The 24,919-nt window shown below is 43.9% G+C and overlaps 1 protein-coding gene across 1 annotated transcript; it reads right to left on the bottom strand.

The window, feature by feature from the left end:
* Window positions 1–12,894: 12,894 nt before the first annotated feature.
* Window positions 12,895–19,414, bottom strand: LOC119286418 (ubiquitin carboxyl-terminal hydrolase 25-like). The gene is made up of 9 exons (XM_037565794.1): window positions 18,900–19,414; window positions 18,299–18,791; window positions 17,699–17,774; window positions 17,478–17,570; window positions 15,696–15,782; window positions 14,790–15,577; window positions 14,001–14,129; window positions 13,402–13,546; window positions 12,895–13,254 (listed from the first exon to the last, which is right to left on the bottom strand). The coding sequence occupies exons 1-8, from the start codon at window positions 19,072–19,074 to the stop codon at window positions 13,438–13,440; spliced, it is 1,950 nt and encodes a 649-aa protein (XP_037421691.1). The 5' UTR covers window positions 19,075–19,414; the 3' UTR covers window positions 12,895–13,254; window positions 13,402–13,437.
* Between the last annotated feature and the right edge of the window lie 5,505 nt (window positions 19,415–24,919).

Genomic DNA, 24,919 nt, shown 5'->3' with positions numbered 1-24,919 from the left:
TCAACATACAAGCACAGTATAACTCCTTCGCCCCCACCATGGCGATAGTATACACATTTGTCAGCCTCATTAACAATGAAACCAACAGATGTCAGAGTTGTATTAAACTTATCATGCCATTGCTTAGGTGCTTGTTTCAGGCCATATAAAGATTTTATCAACCTACGCACCTTTCTTTCCTGACCATCTATCACAAAGCCATCAGACTGTTGCATGTAGATTTCCTCCTTTAGCTCTCCATTTAGAAAAGCCGTCTTAACATCCATCTGATGGACGAGAAGACCATGTGAGGCCGCCAACGAGAGTAATACTCGAATGGTGGTCAGTCTAGCCACAGGTGAATAAGTATCGAAGAAATCTTCCTCTTCTTGCTGGTCATAGCCCTTGGCCACAAGCCTAGGCTTGTACTTTTCAATCGTACCATCGGGCCTAAGCTTCTTTTTGAACACCCACTTACATCCCAGTGGTTTGCAACCATAGGGACGGTCAGTGACCTCCCATGTCCCGTTAGCCATGATGGAATCCATCTCGCTACGGACCGCTTCCTTCCAGTAGTCAGCTTTTGGAGAGGCATACGCTTCTGAAATAGAAGTGGGAGTATCATCCACGAGGTACACGAAGAAATCATCACCAAAGGTCTTTGCAGTCCTTTGTCTCTTGCCCCTACCAAGGGTTTCCTCGTCATCCTCCTCAGGATTTTCATCATGTGTTTGTTCATAATATTCCATAGGGATGGCAGGTTCAGGAGTCTCCTCAGATTCCTGTCTAGAAGTGCTTTGCATATCTCTCATAGGAAAAATATCCTCAAAGGATGTAGCATCCTTAGACTCCATAATTGTACCAATCTTCTGGTCAGGTACCTCAGATTTCACTACTATAAATATATAGCCAACGATGTTCTTAGCGTAGCCCAAATTAATGCAGTCCACGGTCTTGGGTCCAAGCTTACGCTTTTTGGGGATCGGCACGTTGACTTTCGCCAAATAGCCCCAAGTGCGCAAGTACGAGAGTGTCGTCCTTCTCTTTGCCCATTTCTCATAGGGAGTGATCTCATTATCCTTTGTCGGAACTTTATTCAGGACATGACATGTCGTCAATATAGCCTCCCCACACCATGCCTTGGATAAACCCGATGTATCTAACATGGCGTTAACCAAATCAGTTAGAGTACGGTTTTTCCGCTCGGCAACCCCGTTTGACTGGGGTGAATAGGGAGGCGTCCTCTCATGAATAATGCCGTGTTCCGCACAGAAGGAATCAAACTCACTCGAGAAGTACTCTCCACCACGATCTGACCGGACTCGTTTAATTTTCTTTTCAAGTTGATTTTCAACTTCCGCCTTATAGATTTTAAAGTAGTGTAGAGCCTCATCTTTAGTATTTAACAGATACACATAGCAATATCTAGTGGAATCATCTATCAATGTCATGAAGTATCTCTTTCCACCTTTAGTCAACACACCATTCATCTCGCAAAGATCAGAATGTATGAGTTCTAATGGTGCCAGGTGTCTCTCCTCTGCGGCCTTATGAGGCTTGCGAGGTTGCTTAGCTTGCACACATGAAAGGCACTTAGAACCTTTGGCTAAAGTGAAACTCGGGATTAAATCCAACTTGGCTAGCCGCGTCATAACACCAAAACTAATGTGACAAAGACGTGAATGCCAAACTTCAGATTCATTGACATTCGAATGAATATGGTTCACGACTTTATTACAAAAATCTGCGAGGGAAAGGCGGAACATCCCTCCGCTCTCATAACCTTTTCCAACAAAGAGTCCATATTTTGTAACAACTAATTTATTAGACTCGAAAACCAACTTAAACCCTTCTCTACATAGAAGGGAGCCACTAACGAGGTTCTTCTTGATGGCAGGGACATGCTGCACGTTCTTCAGCTGCACGATCCTTCCCGAAGTAAACTTCAGATCGACCGTGCCAACACCATGAACAGAAGCACTCGCGCCATTCCCCATCAATATGGACCCGTGACCTGTGACCTGGTAAGAAGTGAACAATGAAATGTCAGCACACACATGAACACCTGCACCTGTGTCCACCCACCAATCGTTGGGTTGAAACACTGAAAAAACAGTAAATAAATTACCATACCCAGATGCACCATCTAATTGTTGCCCACAATCATGTTGACAGACTTGGAGTCCTGTCCTGACTTCTTGTACTTGTTTGGGCACTTGTTGGCCCAATGTTCAACCGAACCACAAGTAAAGCAGCCCTCGTCCTTCTTGTTCTTCTTGAAGGTCTTCTTACCCTTCTTCTTAAAGTCGGTATTGTGTTAGACACCGTTCTTTCCCTTGGGCTTGTGGGAGTTGAAGTTCTTCTGGTTCACCATGTTGGCAACAGAAGTCCCTTCGGCCCCTTTTCCGTGCGAGTCTTTTGCCCTCGAATTCTGCTCAACACTCAGATGGCCAATGACATCCTCCACGGAGAATTCACGCCTCTGATGTTTCAGAGTGGTGGCAAAGTTCCTCCAGGAATTAGGGAGCTTAGCGATTATGCAGCCTGCGACAAACTTGCCCGGTAACTCGCACTTGAGAAGCTCAAGTTCCTTAACAATGCATATTATCTCATGAGCCTGCTCCAATACAGGACGGTTTTCAACCATCTTGTAATCGTGGAACTGCTCTATAATATACATCTCGCTCCCTGCATCGGCGGCCCCGAATTTAGATTCGAGCGCCTCCCACAAGTCCTTGGCGACATGCACATGTAAATATGCGTCGACCAGTTTATCTCCGATCACGCTAAGAACTGCTCCGAGAAACACAACGGTAGCCTCCTTGAACGCCTTCTCCTGTTCAGGAGCAATCGTTCCCGTGGAGACACCGGTGACCCAGAACATGTTCATAGCCGTGAGCCATAACGTGGTCTTAGTCTGCCAATGCTTGAAGTATGTACCGGTAAACTTATCCGGTTTCAGTGCAGCGGCAAAGCCACTTGCCGAGAAATTCCTACACATAATAGGTATTTTGATTGTTGAGTAAATAGGCAATTTCTCGATTAAATTAATCCATGAGTAAATCACTAGCATGGCATTGACTAAGTTGATGACGTACTGCCTGTGATCTAAACATGCACGTACTAAGCAAACAGTAGACAAATCTACACATACTGCTAGTACTGCTAATATGAAAATAATCAGGAGCGGGATAAACGAGTTATACCCTCTAGTAGGCCACGCAGAGGCCGCGGCTTTGGTGGCAGCAGCGGCGTCCTCGGAGGCCTTCTTGTCGGCTTCAGCTTTCTCGGCGGCGGCACGGTCGGCGGCGGTGGACATGGTGATGATGAAGGCGACGCGGACATAGAGGAAGTAGACGATCGGAAGCAAGCAGTCGCGTAATCGCTGCCCAAAAACCTATTCGCCCCTCACCCCGTACAGGAACCAGAAGGGCGTGGTTTCGGAGACCTGCTCTCCCGTCGACCGTGTACGCAGCGGACGGGATGGAGTCACCGGCGGCAGCAGCAGCAAAGGAACGACGGTGGCGTGCGCGTGAGCAGATGTGATCTGTTCGTGGCGGCTAGGGTTAGGAGACACCGCATACTTATAGGCGCAGCCGCATGGAGACACGTGGGCTCGACCCATGTCCGAGTCCGTGACAGCCCACGATCCGACGTCTCAGATTGTGGCCCAGCTATCAGAAAACTCTCCGTTAGTGACTGGCAAAAATAAGCGCGTAGGTGTGAGCTCGGCTCGGCTCAATCCCGTAACCCGCGGCGCGTCGTGACGAGGCGTGGCGTGGCGAGGCGGGCGGCGGAGGAGGAGTGCGCGAGGGCCTCTTCTCTTCTCAAGCTCCAATAGCATGTAGAAGAGAAACCCTTATAAACCACTCCAACTCTCCTTCCACTTCCGGGGTGGGACTAAACTTCCCACTACACCTAGTGCCATATAACCCACATGGGCCTTTAGAGATTTTTCAGAAATTGCAATATGGGCCTAGAGCCCATCTCAGATTTTAGCAATCCCCCACCAGATCTCGAGGGCCCATTGTGTCCTCTGTTCCAATTGCTGTTTCGATATACCAGTGTTTCAGTGAAGACCTGTTAAGGTTGAACTTCACCTAGAACAAGTGGCTACACTCCTTCACAACTGAACAATGGACAATGCCTTGAATTGTCAGTTTGGCGTAAAGAAGTTTCACTACATGTCTTACTAGTACTAGGCTGCCGAAGGCTGACCCCTCGGGTGGAGCATATAAGTCACACTCCTGGCCTATTCATGAGCTTACTAGAGATCACCCCAATCTCATAGACTGTGACCAGCAGTCGGGTTCATATAGGTGTGTTCCTCCAAAGATCGCTCTGTAGGATAGCATCTTGCTTTTATAAGCTTTGGAACACATTGAGACCGTAGTCATCCTACCATACAGTATCGAGAGTATTGCATCTCCAACGGAGTGGGTTAGTATAGTTACTCTCCTCAGTTCACCACTGGCTTGTTTTCTCAGGTCCTAGTTCACGGGATCTCCGATCACATAGGTTGGGTTACCACCATGGCAACTCATGTGGGTCTCATACTCATCTCCCTCGATGCATTATCTATCACAACACGTGATAGCCCTTTTGTAAAGGGATCTGCCAGATTCTTAGCCGTATGGACATAGTCCAACGCTATCACTCCGGAGTTTCTTAATTTTCTGACAGCTTTTAATCTCATTCTTATGTGTTTGGTGGACTTCATGTTGTCCTTTGAACTCTTCACCTTGGTGATGACAGTCTGATTGTCACAGTTCATAAGGATAGCCGGAACCGGTTTATCAACCAATGGCAAGTCCATCAAAAGATCTCGAAGCCATCTCGCTTCAACACCAGATGTGTCTAATGCCGTTAGTTCTGTTTCCATTGTCGATCTCGTTAAGATCGTTTGCTTGCAAGACTTCCAGGAAACAGCGCCACCTCCAAGAGTAAACATATACCCAGTTGTGGCCTTCATCTCATCAGCATCAGAGATCCAATTCGCATCACTATACCCTTCAAGTACCGACGGGTATCCGGTATAGTGAAGTCCATAGTTCATAGTACCTTTCAGATAGCGCATAACTCTCTCAACAGCATGCCAATGTACATCACCCGGTTTGGAAACAAACCGGCTCAGTTTGCTCACAGCAAACGCGATGTCAGGCCTCGTTGCGCTCGCTAGGTACATCAGTGAACCAATGATTTGAGAGTATCTCAATTGATCTTTAGCCATGCCTTTGGACTTCCGAATCGATACCCTAGGATCATATGGTGTTTGAGATGGTGTGCAGTCCAAATATCCAAAACGACTCAACACCTTCTCAACGTAATGGGATTGCAGAAGTGTGATCCCACCCTCATTATCTCTCAGTAGCTTGATGTTCAAGATAACATCAGCCACACCAATGTCTTTCATCTCAAAGTTCTGAGATAGAAACGATTTGACCTCCTCAATGACTTTGAGGTTTGTTCCGAATGTCAGTATGTCATCAACATACAAGCACAGTATAACTCCTTCGCCCCCACCATGGCGATAGTATACACATTTGTCAGCCTCATTAACAACGAAACCAACAGATGTCAGAGTTGTATTGAACTTATCATGCCATTTCTTAGGTGCTTGTTTCAGGCCATATAAAGATTTTATCAACCTACACACCTTTCTTTCCTGACCATCTATCACAAAGCCATCAGGCCGTTGCATGTAGATTTCCTCCTTTAGCTCTCCATTTAGAAAAGCCGTCTTAACATCCATCTGATGGACGAGAAGACCATGTGAGGCCGCCAACGAGAGTAATACTCGAATGGTGGTCAATCTAGCCACAGGTGAATAAGTATCAAAGAAATCATCCTCTTCTTGCTGGTCATAGCCCGTGGCCACAAGCCTAGCCTTGTTCTTTTCAATCGTACCATCGGGCCTAAGCTTCTTTTTGAACACCCACTTACATCCCAGTGGTTTGCAACCATAGGGACGGTCAGTGATCTCCCATGTCTCGTTAGCCATGATGGAATCCATCTCGCTACGGACCGCATCCTTCCAGTAGTCAGCTTCTGGAGAGGCATACGCTTCTGAAATAGAAGTGGGAGTATCATCCACGAGGTACACAAAGAAATCATCACCAAAGGTCTTTGCAGTCCTTTGTCTCTTGCCCCTACCAAGGGTTTCCTCGTCATCCTCCTCAGGATTTTCATCATGTGTTTGTTCATAATATTCCATAGGGATGGCAGGTTCAGGAGTCTCCTCAGTGTTAGTGACTGAGCTCGGCTCGGCTCAATCCCGCAACCCGCGGCGCGGCGCGGCGGGGCAGGCGGCGGAGGAGGAGTGCGCGAGGACCTCTTCTCTTCTCAAGCTCCAATAGCATGTAGAAGAGAAACCCTTATAAACCACTCCAACTCTCCTTCCACTTCCGGGGTGGGACTAAACTTCTCACTACACTTAGTGCCATATAACCCACATGGGCCTTTAGAAATTTTTCAGAAATTGCAATATGGGCCTAGAGTCCATCTCAGATTTCAGCAAAATAAAGTAACTGAATGGACAGTCGGTATTTCATGCTAGAAAAATACAAAAAGGAGAAGCAATAGTACTGTTAATTCGAGAGTTACATTTCCTTAAGCTTCTCTTCTTCAAGATGATGATGCTTGAAGCGTGCACTGCCTTGACTAAGTCAGCAGGTACTTGATGGTGTAAAATTGAGCTTTTAGAATTTTCTGAACTAGAAATGTTCTTGTCCAGTGTCGAGAGAGGGCGTGGATGTGGACGGCTTGCACTCTCCTGGTGTTTTGATGTTTCCTTGTCTCTCGGCTCGGGCCAGGTCGATGAAAAGAAACAAAATGCAGTGGAGTCCCTGCACATTCCTGAAATCGTGGCGGTGTGATGCAGCTCTCCCTTTAATATTTCATTCAGTTTTGTGAGTTTTCAGAGAGGAATTGGCCATGGCTTTCGTCGGTGCCAGGCCTACCAGCACCAAGATGAGAAGATAAATAAATAAAGCACAAAAAAAGCTACGTAAGCAAGCTCCGCTAGAGTATATACTGGAGGAAATGTAGGCAGGCAGGAAACTCTAGATCAAATGCAGGCGGGAAGATGGTACATCCGTTGATAGATACAGTAGTATTTAACTTGTACTCCTGCTTGAAAACTAACTTTGTTTTCCTCTCCGTTTGGTCCCGGGCAAAAAAGTTGGACCTTGCCCAATAATTTCGCATCGAACATTCCTCGGGTAGATGCACTGTCCGAATTCTTTTCTTCCAAATTTGATTCATGCATACTCTAGTGGTAAGTGAATTTCAACTGATCCACGCTCAGTGAGCGCCCACCTTTTTTTCCTGGACTAGTAAGTATGCACGTGCAACGCACGTCTCGATCAAAGCATCTATGAAATTCGTGTGAGTATTGAATTCTGAGTTCATATTTAAATAAATTAACCTCTATATAACGGAAGATCTCCTCGGTGAAATGAAGCTTACTATATACTACTCCCTCCGTAGACAAATATATGAGTGAATTCTATTTTCAACAACACATGAAAAATAGTAATAAACCCGTGTAATAGCAGCATCTATGACAACCATATAGAGATTTGAATAATAAAAATGAATGATAAAAAGTGCCTGCATGAAGCATTACACTGCTATACGATATTGGACCAAAGTAAACATATTTGCAATCCTTAATCTTGGCACATAGCATTGGCCTTGTTTCACGGGAGTTGTGCAGGTCATCTTCTTGATTAGGAACATTTGGCTTCAGGCCTTCAACTCTTCCGCCCAAACCATTTTCTTTTGTAAATAATCTGCAAAAGAAAGGCCGAATTAGGTTGATAAAATCAAACCACATAAAACAGAACGCCAGAACGATCAAATGTGTAAGTGCTTACCAAAGAGTGAATAAATCAATTTTGATTTATATATCACTAAAATCAGATATAATCTAGATGGATCTCGGATATGATACAAAGGAGAACTGGTTTACATAGAAGGTTGAAGATTTTAAGAAAAGATCAATCTATTTTTTAGCAGGTGTGTTTCCAAACCAAATGATTTATATTGCGATTAAACTTGCCATGAGCATCCTTGGTTCAGTTGCTACCACAAAAAATATATTATGAACACATGATGTTCTCAATTATGAATCCCATCCTCGTGTTGATGCCACAAAAAAAAAGAAATTAGTTGCTAAACATCCTTGGTTCAGTTCATGCAGCAATGGGACATCCACAACCCTTTATCCTGGATGCTCTACACTACATATGTTTGTAGTTCAGTTTTACGTCCTTCTTTCCTAGGGTAGCAAATATGCACATTATTCAGTGTTTTGGTGGATCAAGAGCTTTTCTATGTGAGATAGAGAAAACAAACAACAGAAAGAGGAGATTGAGAGGGAGAGAGACATGAAGGAGTAGACTGGTGCAGAGGAGACAGGAGGGCGTCGCTGGCAGCAGGGAGGAGACCAGTGCTCCATGCAACCTCGACCTCGTTTGCCAGCAACTGACAGAGGACGGAGTGCTTGATCTCCTACCGGTGCCCACACCCAAAACTTAATCATGGACATAATCAGGATGGAAAGTTGCAGTTTTAATAGCAGAGAAACTTACATTAAACCCCCAACCTTGAGAAAAATTGTGAATAAAAAATCTCTTCGGGTGCTTAATTCAACATATTTTAGTCTTTGGACCGCTCAAGAATTTATGTATTTTCCCTTTGCCTCTCGAGCTATCCCCATCTAGCTCCGCCACTGTAATTAGTTAATTAAAATGACTTAGTCAAAAGGGCATTCGGGTGTTGCATCCACCCAATGGGTTCTTTGTTATGTTGGCGGAAGAAATCCTTTCTTGTTGGCCCTTCAAAATAAAAATGTTTGGCAATGTTATCATTTTATATTTTAAGATGGTGCCCAACCTTGGCACAAACCACAAGAATACTTTTGTCCAACAAATTGTTATATACTCACATGGTCAGACAGCACAACATAAGTACACCAATGACTCAGAAAACAATTGTTCTTTTAAAAATGTATGGTAAGGCAAGATGGAATTTGGAAAGATATACAGAGGTACAGTATATACACAAATGCTTCCATCGTAGATCTCCATGCCCAATCCTTCTATAATATACAACTAAAAATAATATATTAAAAAAACAAGATAAAAGTGCAAAAAAAAAGGGAAATTCCCTTCTCCGATGCCACAAACAGGTCAAGGACTACCATATAGTGAGAAAGAAAAATTGATAGCATGAATAGAGTGATATCAGCTGACCAAAAATGATAGTTTTCAGACACCAATAGAAGATATGAACTCAAGGGGCCATGCACATGATAGAAAGTGGTACTGAAGCTTAGGTGAAGCAAATTGCCCAAGAGAAAATATGTATTGACTGTCGAAAGAGTGTGACCAGGTCAGACCACCATATAAAAGAGCCTGACCAGCAGCAGACTTCAGAGGGAAGTTGATTTTACCCCTAAATAACTTGTACTTCCATTTGACATGCTCTAAATGCACTAATGAAATAATGTAGAACTCCCCTGCAACTCTGGGGATTTAGTAATTAACTGCAGATTGTACAAAGTGTCAAATATGCGATATAAGTAAAATGTAGAGCAATGGAAGTCAAGTTATACGCCTGAATAAAGCATAACCTACAAGAATCACAAGGACTAAAAATTCAGAACGCAGAAAATCTACATATGCCAAGAAGGTCCCTGACCAATAACCATGTGTACTTACATATTGCGCAAACAGGGGATAAAAATTGTTTGATCCGCAGTTAATCACCTAAGCATTGGGTTTACACACTGGTGCTACTTTTCTTTTTCGTCCCAAATGGAACCATCATGTCTTTAGTTTCGTAAATAGCAGTAGACATGCATGAGAATCCTAGTACTAGTTAACAATTGATAAAAGATGTCGATCAAGCTTCAGAAACTTAGCGGCTGCATATTGAGTTCCATAATTGTTTTCCTTGAAACCACAATCCATAACACCTGCATGTATCTCACCTGGAGTATTATGACATACCTGTCTTCATGCCTTTGAGAGTATATATCACGTGCAAAATAGGACATGTGCTACTTAAATTCTATTTTTGATCTGACAAGGCACTGAATTAAATAATTCCTTTGCCCATGAGTCTAGGTTTCTAACAATTTACTGAGAAGGGCAAAAAAAGTGCAGCTTTTGTAGGACATGCCAAAACAGAAAAGTATACATGTAACAGAAGTGGGAAGGACGGAACCAGGGTGATGGTATTTATATGGAGGTTATGGAGCTGAATTTCTCCCTCTGCGTCTGGTTATGGGATAACCAATCTTCAGACATTTGAAAGATGGGCCTTTGTTCTGCCGTTTGTTGGGAAGATTTGCTCTTATGTAAGAAGGCAGTTAGATTAAAAATTGTGAACACAACTTGCCGTAGAGCTTAATCCATGTTTTGCCACAGAACAAAATACATAGCCTAGCATAGGTGTTCTAGAGTACATAACCTACCGGAAAAAAAATCTGGAGGCAAAGAAGAAAGGATCAGACATTAACGAAGAAAAGGGGCTAACCTCAGAATCCTGTTTTTTCAGTTGAAGTTTATCTCATGATTCATACTCATCATCCTGTGTCCCCTGCCTGGTTCACCACACTTATGATTACTGCAACTTCTTCCTTCTTCTCCCTGTCCGCTAATCTAGCAGGAAGTGGCGGTCGTGGTCTAGTAGGAAAACGTGGCCACGAACCCGCAAAATAGGACGGTGGCCAGCCCGGATCACAGCAGCCGCGTCGGTGATCTGGTCGGGAGGAAGGCTGGCAGTCATGATGGAAGGTCCGGCGGAGCTTTCGTCCATGGCCATGGCGTCCTGCACGGGAACGAAGAGAGGGAGAGAGATCAGCGAGGAGAGGGAGAGAGAACGGAGGAGGAGGGCGTTGGGTACGGCTGAACGGAGGTCGGCGACGGCTTGCAGGAGCGCAGGCGGCGACCGGAGGTGGGGTGGATGGGGGGAAGTGCACGGGTGGAGGAGAAGGAGCAGCGACACGAGGTTTTGCTGCTGATTCGTTCTTCCTTATCACGTGGAATCGATCCTGTAATTAGGGAGTTGCGGGCGACGCCGTGGGGATCTGTGGACGCGGAGCGCGCGGCGACGTTTGCCAGGCAGAACATTTGATCTCAGACGTTGATTGAGATGGCAAATTATTGATGTAATATGGTTGGTTGGATGTGTTTAACTTGATTTAATCAGAGGGTCTGGATTATCACGTGTGCAGTTTGTTGTGTGGCTTTAGACAAAATAATGTTTGCTCTTTTAATAGTAGTATAGATATAGATTCTGCTCGTCGTGCTTTCACCTTTTTTGTTTCGCTTTGGCATCCCCTAGGAGAGAGGCGTGGCTCTGGGTCAGCGGCAGGAGTAGCGTGAAAGGAAGCGCGATGGTGCCCAACGGCGGCTCTCGGTCGGCGTCCGTCCCTGGCACTGGCAGGCATGCATGCGATGTATGCCAAGGCCACAGGTTGGCTGGCGTTGGAATTGCGCTACTCTACTCTTGCTGCGTACCAGCTCACACACACGCACACAATCGATAATGCTCGAGGTGGTTGGACGTCGTCCACGTACGGTTTCATCGGCCTTCTCCGATGACATGTCCGTTTGAATCCTCCGGGCTTCTCCGCAACACGCCTTGTACCGAGCTCGGTTTCTTTCCCCCCTCTTTGTCGGTTTAGCTGTTGTATCTGACGCTGTGGGGATAGATGTCGACTTGTCAAATACTCCCTCTGTCCCATAATGCAGTGGCGAATCTAGCATGAAAATGAAGGGTAGGCTCAAACATCAAGTTCTAAGCCTAATTAGCAATTGCATTGTGATTCTTGCATGTAAAGCACATAAATATAATTGTTAAGTGGTATGGTTAGCTGAAATAATGTTTGTGGAGGGTAGGCTTAAGCCTGATGAAGCCCACCTAGTAGACTCGCCACTGCCATAATCTAAGACATTTTTAGATACTAGTACAATATGAGACCGAAGGGAGTAAGTACTAAATGGAGCAGCAATTGACATCCAACACCACCCACAAATGATGCAACTTGTTTCCATGATTTTTGGACAATAAACTACATAACATACGCGTGTTTCTATTGAATAATGACAATACTAACGCTCCCTCGCAAAGAAAAAAAACAATAATAACTGACTGCAACTGCAAGTCGGTACAAGGATCAGCCGTGCGCTGTCTTCAGGCCATAATGCCAAGTGGAGAGATGTCATAGATTGCTAGTGCGGAATCATAGCAACTTGACAGGTAACATAAGCCTCTAGACATATTATTATCAAGCCAAGCCAAGTCCCCGCACGTATGATTCCTTCTGGTAAACAATCATCTGGAACACGCAATATAAAAGAGCACACAAAAAACATTTGACAGACTCCTCTGCCTACAAAGACGTGTACGGCAGAAAATGAAATGCATCACATAATACCAGAGTACGAGAGCAATTACCGGAACTACTGAGCAGCCGACACCCACTGGCCGAACATTGAACGATGCTTTGATCCAGCGGTCGGCCTCCTCTTTGTGACATGCATGTACGGTCAGATCAGTAGCATCGTCCAGACATCGGCTGCACACCGTCGTGTGTATAGCAGCGCTCAGCAATTACAGCTAACGCTGCGCATCTCTTTCTTTCACTAAACGTTCATGCTGCTCCTCGAAGAAAAAAAGTGAATATTTCGGTATGTTGTTGTCGTTATGAAGAAAAACATTAATTTGTATTCCCTCTGTAACTTAAAATAAAACGTTTTTGTATACTGTCATGGACTCTAAAGACGTCTTATGAAAAGTTAGAGAGAGAGTAGTCTACATCTATTCACAGACGACATGTCGCTTTTGAGAGATCATTATCATATCCGGAATCCATCAGCCGTTCTGCAAAATGACACCCAGAAAGCTGAAAGTAACCGATCATATATAATTAAAACCATCAACAGGTTTATTTTGAGATCAGGTCAAAACCCAAGAAATTCATGAGCTAATCTACCAGTTATAATCGTACAAAGGGGTCTACCACTTATAATTGTACAAAGGGGGGAAAACAAGAAACAGTATGCTGCTACATGCTAGAAACAGAAGAAAGGGGGTGCTGATTGTGGGGTTTCAAGCCTACAGTATAGCATGGGGAACAACAGCAAAAAGGAGGCAAGCTTTACACGTCGCTCTACTTCTCAACCTCATCTCATCTCAGGGAACAAAAACGCCTCAAAAATAAGCCAGCCGTGCATGAGCTTCCTAGTAGACCACTGGCACCTAAATTGTCAAGCATAAGATACATTAAAAATTGAAACAAAAGGGGAATTACCAGAGCATAAAAATGTATGTGCACATGACACACAAAATCCCTCGTAAGATTATCTTTACAGTGCTTGGAAAATATATAAGTAAATTGTGTATTACCTTTTAAACAAGGCCCACACAAGCTTAAGCATCCAGTCAAAATTTATCCTCGAAGTATGATCTCAGGGATTGAATCAGATCTTCCCGCAGTAACTCTGGAATTTTGGACCTAAATACTCTTCCAGAATCACTTATTAGCTGCTTCCTGCATTACAGGAGAAAGCATATATAAACAATATTAGACACATTGGACGATGTGGACACACCACCCACGAGTGTAATGATGATCACACAGTGGAAAATAAATTCTCATATTGGGCATATGCCTAAAAATAACTTAGCTAGAAAACTGAAAGATTTCCTACAAAGGTACTCCCTCCGTTCACAAATATAACATGTTCTACTTTTTTCTGGATCAGATGTATATAGACATGTTTTACTATGTTTGTTCACTCATTTTAGAGTAACGCGGTGCTATATGGCACAAGGATATGGCTAAGTAGAGTAATAAGAAATCGAAATATCATAATAGCAGTGTGCAGAGCATTAAGTTTCCCTGTCTATCTCAGGAGCAAAAGAACAGTTCCATATATAAATATATTTTAAAGCAACAGAAAAATAAAGCTGAAGCAGAAAAAACTTGGAGCAAAGCACTTCACCTGATTGCCTCACTATCTTGAGACATGCCTGTGTTCTGTATACACTGCCTCTTTGCAGAACGCATAAAATTACATACATCATCCGCCCAACCAGACGACCGAAGCTCAGAAGATGCTGATTCAGCAAGCCTGGAAATTTTAATTAATAAAACAGGCAGTAAGCATCATGAAATTACTACAGCTGACAACACAAATTAAAACCTAGACGTCAAAGATAATAAAGAAAAATAGTAAAATGGTGAAGCATGCAGTGCAGATATGCTAGCTTAGTGACTCTGGGATATCAGTCACTGAATTAGGTTCAGCTGGATGCGAATATTCAAAAGGTGTTACAGCCTTCATGCATGAATTCTTATATCTGAGGGATTATTCACGAAGTACCGATCCATGTCATCCTTGAATAATGTATGAATCTAGTCTATCCAAGCTTCATGCAACGTTAGATCCTTAAGTTGATACTTCCTATTGAAAACAGACATGCATGAACATACACCACTTGCACATTTGCAATGCAAATTTCAACGATGTTCAAACCATGATAGCCTAATATTTGTTGTTTAATCTATCTTCATAGCTAGATGGGTGTGGACTCAGTTCAAAATAATCAAAGCTAAACCAGTAAACGATGGTGCGGGCTCAGTTCAAAATAATCAAAGCTAAAGCAGTAAACATGGAAGGTGTTCAATGTCTGAAAACTACAGGAGAATAAAGCAACTGAATGGACAGACAGTGTTTCATGGAAAGAAATACGAATAGGAAAAGCAATAATACTGTCAATTCAAGACTTACATTTCCTTAAACTTTCCTTCTTCAAGATGATGCTTCAAGCATGCACTGTCCTTGGCTGAAGCCACCACTGCTTTGACTGAGTCAGCAGATACTTCAGGGTGTAAAACTGAGCTTTTAGGACCCTTTTCTGAACTACAAATGCTCTTGTCCAATGTTGAGGTAACAACACTAGATGGCTGTTCAGGGGGGTTTTCAGCACACGTGGCCTTGGCACCACTGGTCTCTTGGAGGCCAACAAAATGAACTGGATGTCCATTTCCATCTGTGCCTTGCAACATTCTTTGTGAATCAGCGTCCAACTTATCGCAGGAAATACTACCATTAGCATACCCTTCACTGGGTTCTGCAGATTTTGCGGGTCCGCATCCGTTCGATTCCACTAGTGCTGTGGCTTCATTAACTTCTGGCTTTCTCAAAACGGGGTGCGGTTTGCCATTTGATGCAACCTTCTCTGTTCCTGTATTCTTCAAGTGGATCGGCTTGAACTGTAGACCTGGTGCAATCTTGCCATTCTTTAGGGGTAGTGGCACAATACCTTTAGTAGAGCATGAGCCGTTCTGCTTCACTAATGGTATCTTCAGGGGCTCACTACATGCGGCACTTGATATGCCATTCCCATTGGTGTTGGAAGATTTAACTGCACTAGAAGAGTAACCATTTGTACTATTTGTTTGAGTTTTGGAACTCAGTATATAGAATAGGATATAGACCTTCTCAGTCAAAACGTCCTGAGATCTTGACAGGGAGACCTGAGAATCATTACAACAGTACCAGCGACCAGTAGCATCCTGCATGTAATTCAAGTTCCCAGTACATTTAGCAAAATGTTTTTGGCAGAAACATTTAGTAAGATGTTAGGGCAATAGAACTGAAGAAGTTTTAGACACTGACTGAATAGCCTATTACCTTAACATATGCATAGTAATGACCAGAATCTTGGGAGAAACCTGAATGGACGATGCTGCCAAAAAGATTATATACCGGTTGTGGGTCCTGCAGATCCATGCAATAAAATCAAAAAAAAAAAGTTATTGTGAACAAATGTTCAGACAAAGGAGTGCACTAAAATATCCAAAATTATATTTGGAAATATGGAAAGTAATCAGGCGCTACTCGTTAATGTCAATAGTATAAAAAGTTTCTTGGAACAAAAAAACATTATTAAGATATGTTATTCACACCCACTCAGGTCTCACTACTGGCATCTTTGTTGGTGGATTTGTAGCTTCATGCAGTCAAAAAAAAAATCATGCATTATCGAGACCGGCAGACGAGCTATTACTGAAACATCAACTACAGAACGCATTCCATTCAGGTATAAATAACCATGTAAAGGTCATGCAAAGCACTAGTTAATGTCCTAATTTATTAGACACTAGATATTTTGTTGATAACCACAAAGCTTCCGTGAAGATCAACGGGTACAATGAGTTCATTAGAAGATTTTAATGTTACTGCATTAGAAGTTTAGAAGTGTTGAGAACATAATGTATGGTTTTAAAAACTGACAGCGACCCTCTCTGACATTCACCCAGAAACAATTTCCGAAGTCCGTTTGTATTTACCACTAAAGATTAAATAGAAGGGGGCACGCATAAATGGCGCCTTGAAGATTTTACAGGATACTTCAAACATTATTTACTGGGGTGCACTTCTATAGCTCAGTCGCATGTAACTAGATAAAAACTCTTCTATGGTTTTCCTTTCTGAGCCATGAAGTTTAACTTGTATCCAAGATTCCAAATCTGATCTGCATAACTCCAACTACGTCTACACCAACAAAATCATAAAAAGTCAGGAAACAAGAACGTTATCTTGTGACCGCAAAGAAACAAATAGAAATATAGCTAATGCATACTAACAACAAATTAAGCTAGCACTTGGACACAGTTTATAAGATCATCATGCAAACACAGGTATGCTTTAGTTCAGATACATACAGTTCACAACCTTAAAGAGAATTACTTATTAATCAGTATATTCCTTTTTTTGTCTGGGACAGAATCAGCAGCCTGGTTTCACCGAAGCAGAGAAGAAGCGCATAAGTAAAATAGAAGATAAGAGCTGGGTAATATCAAAACAGTACAGAAAGTTACTTCCCTACAATTACTTGGCTCTATCGAGCATTCTGAGGAGATTCAGAAATTGCTAAAACGGTTATCAGAGCTCAAATTTGCTACGTGTAGTGATATACATCTGCCTTTTTACACATTCAGGTTAATTTAACAATAGAAGAAAAATGCCAGGATCTGAGCAATTGTTGCTTCAACAATTACACTAGCTCAGACAGAACTTTTAGAATGAAGCAACACATCTTTTAAGATGGGCTTGATTATTGTGAACTATGCTGTTTTCATCAATTTTCATATTGTTTATTTCAAAATCATTCACGTAAAACTAACTGTTCATGATTTTGAACTTTGGTCCAGTGAACCAGAGAGTCAATCTAACCCATAATTCCTAAAGGAGTTCCGAGCTAACTAGAAACTGATGGTACCCTGTAATAACATAATCATAACAAAGTTGCATGGTAAAACTATATCAGTCAACAAGGTAGCATGTGATCATGAGCAGCTGATTACATGCGGAGTATATTGCTTTCATGACTAGTTTTATATCCACAATATCGCCAACCTGGATAATGTTCAACAGTACTCTAAACCATGTGGCAATCAAAAGGTATCATACCTGGTTTTTGTCATACATGAAGTCGGAAAGAACAAGACCTTCCTTGAACTCTATGTTCCTATTGATCTTCCCACCATGTATTCCATCGAACCTCTAATAGCAGTTCACCAAAAATGGAAACAGAAACAGATCATGAGCAATCCCTTTTAGGCATAACCCAAGTTAAATAGAAGTTGTATGTTCTTTGCACAATAAAGAAATCAGGGAAGAAGATTTAGAACCTTGAGTTGTATAACAAGAACCTTAGGTGCCTTGAGTATGAACATTTGCTTCCGAGCTGAGGTGAGCTTCTTGCATCTGCAATACCAAAATCCACATTTCACAATTTAAATGCATGTTTGATAACAAAGGGAAAATATATAAGAATTCAAATGGATGCAACACCGAATTGGATATACAGAGGAAGAGGGGGCGATTAGGTCAACAATGACAATAGAACAAACAAAAGAAATTGTAATCTGTCCATGAAACATTTCTTATGTTTTAATATGTCAAGACTTTGCCCTCTCTCAGAAAACCCAAACTCGCTTTCCTCCCTGTTTATACTTGTATTCTCCAATTAGCCACCGAAGCACATGGATTGATGATGGTCATGGAAAAGGAAATTGACCATACATTTTTCCAGAGGGATTCTTGCAACCAAAATGGGTGAGTGGTGAAAATCCTTCCTGGCATGGAATCCTAATATTTCATCTGAAAATCTAGTGAACCGAACATACGTTTTCTCCAAAACATTTTTGCATTTCAATCTCACAGTAAATAGCAAAACCTAGTTGATTCGAATATACATATTTTCCAGTAACTGGGAAGACGTGTAATACCTTTCACAACTGTATTTGTTTGCACCCTCCAATACCTCAGGCTTGAAGAAGCATGTAAGGGCATCGCCAACAGAACTGGTCCCGAGCAGGTCGAGGCTGAGGTCCATGATCTCGTCGGTCTTGTTTGACTCTCCCTTGCACACAAGGCACTTCACCTGGCTGAGCAGTGCCCCGCCAAATGTCTCCCTCATCACCATACAGCTCCCCTGACCTCGGCCCTCCTCCGGGCCACAGTCGCCATTGGCAGTTGCCACGGGGAGGCGCTTGCGTATGCGGAGGCAGGCAGTGTGACAAGCGTCTATGACGTAGCGCAGGAACTCGTGGGCGTCCTCCTGGCGCCCCCACCGGAAGTGCTCGGCGAAGAGCGGCAGGCTGCGGAGGACCTTCCCAGGCGAGTCGAGCGCCCCTGCCTCCGCCCGAAGCTGCCGCACAATCTGCCGCTCGAGGACGCAGAAGGCGCACTCCTTGTCCCTGTTGGGAAACACTTTTTTGCCTATACAAAGCAAACGGACCGACATAAACATCAAATTAGCTTCTGACGACGACGAATTGCAACAGATGCAAATTAGAGCAGGGGAAAGCGGGGGCTAGGGTTTGGTACATAGATTGGAGTGGCGGGAGGCGAGACAGAAGCTGGCGAGCGGAGGCGTGGAGGCGAGGCACTGGAGGACGCTGTTGAGGTAGCAGGTGTTGCCGAGGTTCTTGAGCCCGGGGGGCGGGCCGGGGCGCGGGCGCCGCGGCGGCGCCGGGGACGCCGGCTCCGCGGTGGGGGCCATCACCGTCCTCCGCTCCGTAGGGCTGGTGCGGCGGCGCCGCGGGGAAGCTGGACCACCTCCTCCTCCTCCTCCTCTTCTCCACGTAGCACCGCCGCCGCCGCCGCCCACACCTCATCCGATCGCATCGCCCACCAGCGCGCGCCGCGGAGGAGTGGCCACCGTGGTGGTGGTGGTGGTGCTGGCGAGCTTTCGGGGGTCGGCGCGGCCGGCGAGCGGGGGCGGGGGCGGGAGCAAGGGCCGGGGCGCCCTCGAATCGAGGAGGGGGGCGACGGCGGCGGCGACGGGTGGAGGGTGAGAGAGACGTACGGACGGGGAGGGTGGGTTTCGTTTGTGTTCCCCTCGTGCGTGCTTCGAGGAAAGGGAAAGCCGCGGGTAGATGCGCTCGCGGCGAAGAGGTAGACCAGTCCGTCCCCGGTTTGGACAGGACTTCGCCTTTGGTGTCCGACCAGAACCGCCAGGAAATTCATAAAATTGACACTCTCTTTTCCTTCACTTACTTTTTTTCCCGACAAATCTATTCATCACACATCATGTCAATACAAAAAACATCTGAAATAATAAAAATTACATTCATATTTATAGACCACATAAGCGACAACTATAAGCACTGAAGTGAGTCTAAGGCGCGCCGTCGTCATTGCCCCTCGCTCATCGGAGCCGGGCAAACCTTGTTGTCGTAGATAGTCGGGAGTCGTGGTGCTAAGCCCTAAAGGACTAGCGCATCAAAATGGCAACCGCGCGGATGAAAAGAATCGAATATCAGAAGGACCCAATCTATAGACACAAGAACGGAGACGAATAAAGACTGGTTTCACCAAATCCAACGAAGACAAACACCGGCCGAACCCCGAGAGATTCATCGGAGACACTCCTCCACATGCCATCCAATGACACGAGACGCCCGCCAAAACGGAGGTTAGGCAGGGAGAACTTTATTCCATCTTCAGGGAGTTGTCGCCGCCTCACCTTCCTCAACAGACACAAACCCTAAGCGGATTAGGAATGAGCCCTTCCGTCGGCAAGGGCTGGGATTCACCGTGTAGACGAGGTAGATCGGCGACAACACCGATGGAAAGCACAGAAGTCCTAAATGATTGGGAGCCTTTTTTTCTTGCACTTACTTACTCACGAGCACGCATTTCTTTTTCTTTCTTTTGCATCGGCGAGTCGTCCGATTTCACCTGTTACATGTCTCTCTCTTCTTAACAAACTTTGTGTCGATCTTCTCTAGCAATTTATATATTCTATTGTTTTCTGTCTTTCTATAATTGACTATGTAAGCATTTTTATTGCAATTTACCATATAAAACATATAGATTTTTATAGACTAGTTTCAGTATAGTCCGTGGACATGAACGCTTCAAATCAACTGTTTTTATGTGTCAATTCTTCACACTCCAAAAATAGACAAAGTTCATTATAAAGTTTAAGGGTGATCAAGTTATTACAATATTTGACCACAATTCGATCATAAAAAAGTATGCTTGGAAATTAAGATGACCAACCACATTGCAAAGTTCACAACTAATGGGATGAAGAGAGCATAATTAATTTTGTAGCAAATTCATCTATCACTTTAAGCCATCAATTGGTTTTATCATGTTTATGCTTTTTACAAAATCTATCATCCATATAAGGCATGTCTTCACAAAGTTTATGCACTCCACAAAAATTGACATGCTTACAAGAAACATTTTTATCACGACTAGTGCAATCATCATTAGTATTGTGGATGTTCATAGAAAGCATACTAACAACATTGCAATCATGCTTATCATTCAAGGATTTTATACCAAATATTTTATTGAATTCTTCTTCTAACACTTTGGCACAATTTTTTTTGATCCATCATTCTCAATAAACACATTATAAAGATAAATAACTTGATGCAACTTTAATTTTATTTTTTACAGTTTTATTTTATAAAACTAAACTAATGATAAAAAGAAACAAAAAATATTCAATTGCAAGATCTAAAGATATACCTTCAAGCATTCACCTCCCGGTAACGGTGCCAGAAAAAAGCTTGATGTCTACTACGCAATTTTACTTCTTGTAGACTCTGTTGGACCTTCAAGCGTAGAGTTTTTGTAGGATAGTAGCAAATTTCCCTCAAGTGAATGACCTTAGATTTATCAATCCGTGTGAGGTGTATGACGAGGATGGTCTCTCTCAAACAACTCTGCAATAAAATACTGTTGGAAATATGCCCTAGAGGCAATAATAAAACGGTTATTATTATATTTCCTTGTTCATGATAATTGTCTATTGTTCATACTATAATTGTATTAACCGGATACCATAATACATGTGTGGATACGTAGACCACAACATGTCCCTAGTGGGCCTCTATTTGACTAGCTCGTTGATCAATATATGGTTATGGTTTCCTGACCATGGACATTGGATGTCGTTGATAACGGGATCACATCATTAGAAGAATGATGTGATGGACAAGACCCAAACCTAAGCATAGCACAAGATCGTGTAGTTCGTTCGCTAGAGCTTTTCTAATGTCAAGTATCATTTCCTTAGACCATGAGATTATGCAACTCCCAGATACCGTAGAAATGCTTTGGGTGTATCAAACATCACAACGTAACTGGGTGACTATAAAGGTGCACTATAGGTATCTCCGAAAGTGTCTGTTGGGTTGGCACGAATCGATACTGGGATTTGTCACTCCGTATGACGGAGAGGTGTCTCTGCGCCCACTCGGTAATGCATCATCATAATGAGCTCAATGTGACTAAGGAGTTAGCCACGGGATCATGCATTACAGAATGAGTAAAGAGACTTGCCAGTAACGAGATTGAACAAGGTATTGGTATACCGATGATCGAATCTCGGGCAAGTAACATACCAATGGACAAAGGGAATTGCATACGGGATTGATTGAATCCCCGACATCGTGGTTCATCCGATGAGATTATCGTGGAACATGTGGGAACCAATATGGGTATCCAGATCCCGCTATTGGTTATTGGCCGGAGAGGTGTCTCGGTCATGTCTACATGGTTCCCGAACCCGTAGGGTCTACAGGTTCAGTGACACTAGAGTTGTTATGGGAAATAGTATGTGGTTATCGAATGTTGTTCGGAGTCCCGGATGAGATCCCGGACGTCACGAGGAGTTCCGGAATGGTCCGGAGGTGAAGAATTATATATGGGAAGTCCAGTTTCAGTTGCCAAAACAATTCTAGGGGTTATCGGTATCGTACCGAGACCACCGGAAGGTGTCCGGGGGTCCACCGGGTGGGGCCACCTGCCCCGGTGGGCCAAATGGGCTGAACAAGTGGGCTGGTGCGCCCCCCTAGGGGCCCAAGGCGGCTAGGGTTGCAAACCCTAGGGGATGGGGGCGGCCCCCCACCCAACTTGGGGGGCAAGTCCCCCTTGCCCCCCCCCCTAGATGAGATCTAAGGGGCGGCCCCCTTCCCCCTCACCCTATAAATAGAGGGGAGGTGGGAGGGCATCAACACCCTTTCCAAGGCACAGCCCTCCCCCTCTCCAACACCCCCTCCTCCTCCATAGAGCTTGGCGAAGCCCTGCCGGAGAACTCCAAGCTCCTCCACCACGTCGTCGTGCTGCCGGAGCTCTTCCCCAACTTCTCCTCCCCCCTTGCTGGATCAAGAAGGATGAGACGTCCCCGTGCTGTACATGTGTTGAACACGGAGGCGTCGTCCGTTCGGTGTTAGATTGGATCTTCCGCGATTTGAATCGCCGCGAGTATGACCCCATCATCCGTGTTCCTTGTAACGTTTCCGCTTAGCACTCTTCAAGGGTATGAAGATGCTCTCCCTCTCACTCGTTGCTAGCATCTCCTAGATTGATCTTGGTGACTCGTAGGAAATTTTTTGATTTACTACTACGTTCCCCAACAGTGGCATCATGAGCTAGGTCTATGTGTAGATTCTATGCACGAGTAGAACACAAGTAGTTGTGGGTGTTGATTTGTTCAATTTGCTTACTGTTACTAGTCTTATCTTGGTTCGGCGGCATTGTGGGATGAAGCGGCCCGGACTGACCTTACATGTTGGACCCGAAGGTCTGAGGTAAACTACTCACACATCATCGGAGAGGCTATGGTGTTGATGTAGAAGCTCTCCATGATCGATGCCCCCTTTGGCGGAGCTCCGGAAAAGGCCCCAAGATGGGATCTCACGGGTACAGAAGGTTGCGGCAGTTGAATTAGGTTTTTGGCTCCATATCTGGTAGTTTGGGGGTACATAGGTATATATAGGAGGAAGAAGTACGTCGGTGGAGCAACCTGGGGCCCACAAGGGTGGAGGGCGCGCCCAGGGGGTAGGCGCCCCCCCTACCTTGTGCCTTCCTGGTTGATGCCTTGACGTAGGGTCCAAGTCCTCTGGATCACGTTCGTTCCGAAAATCACGTTCCCGAAGGTTTCATTCCGTTTGGACTCCATTTGATATTCTTTTTCTGCGAAACTCTGAAATAGGCAAAAACAGTAATTCTAGGTTGGGCCTCCAGTTAATAGGTTAGTCCCAAAAATAATATAAAAGTGTATAATAAAGCCCATTAATGTCCAAAACAGAATATACTATAGCATGGAACAATAAAAAATTATAGATACGTTGGAGATGTATCAAACCGCATATTATAATGAGTTGTTAAATCATTGCATCATATCTCTAAATTAAATTGAAAACACAAAATTAAAGGAAAAATAAAAAATAAAACCAAACCCCCCCAAACCTTTAGTACCGGTTGGTGTTACCAACTGGTACTAAAGGTCTCCCCACCCCCCGCCCAGGCTCGTACCACGTGGTGGCACTTTAGTGGCGGTTTGTGCTGAAGGCCCTTATGAACCAGTGCTAAAGCCCGGTTCTGCACTAGTGTCAATTTCATCAGTGCCAGTTTCAACAATACCACTATGAATTACTACATTTGGTTGCTGCATCTTGTAGTTAACACACCTTTCCATTTTTATTTAACAATAATCAATGTACTTAGACCGGCACAATACCTGTTTGAATGACTATGTTTGCTTTTTGTTAAATGTTAGGCCTGTTGCAGTTAGCACACCTTTTCACTTGTTTTGCTTTACTAGCGTGCTTAAACCTGCACACTGAAGCTGTATTTTGGAGATTATTTTGTCTGCCATGGATAATTTTGGTTGATGTTTAGCCTGTTGTGCTTAACATGCTTCTTGATGTACCTACACAGGACAATTTTGGGAAAGACTGTCGTTTTCTATCGAGGTTAGTTTCATCCCATGGCTTATATCTTCTCACTGTTCAGGATATCGGTAGTTGGTACCATATAGGCTGGCGGCTGATAAGGGACTAATCGGTGAATCGGACTTTTCACTGAATATATTTGCAACCCATTTATCGTTAGGTTAACTAGGGCCATATGTAATATATCCGAGGCTACATAGCAACATGCACTGTACTTAATGTCTAAATATGCAATCCTAGGTTACATAGCAACAAGGAAGAGTGTTACATTAATGTTCTAATGATGTCTAGATATACGTAGAAGAGCAGCAACAGCAACAACAATAACAACACAACCCTGTTTGGATACTCAACTTAGCTAGAGGTTACAGTTAGTTTCTAGCTCATGACTAACCCTGAACTAACTCCATCCAAAGAGTTGTTTGGATGGCAGGGTTAGATTGACAATAAATGCACTAGGAGAACTAGCTCCAATTAGCACCTCTTGGGTTGGATAGTTTTTTTGGGTGGGTTATAGATGCAACTAGCTCAAACTAGCCCTTAAGTTTAGATATACTTTAGGGCTATTTGAGCCCGAACTAGCTCAAACTAACTGTAACCCATGGATACAACAGCAGTTAATCAGCCAATAATTTGTAAGAATGCACT

The sequence above is a fragment of the Triticum dicoccoides genome, chromosome 1A (assembly GCF_002162155.2).
Source record: "Triticum dicoccoides isolate Atlit2015 ecotype Zavitan chromosome 1A, WEW_v2.0, whole genome shotgun sequence".
Taxonomy (NCBI): Eukaryota; Viridiplantae; Streptophyta; class Magnoliopsida; order Poales; family Poaceae; genus Triticum; species Triticum dicoccoides.
The sequence above is the reverse complement of the archived record's forward strand: the minus strand, read 5'-3'. Positions and strand labels throughout refer to the sequence as shown.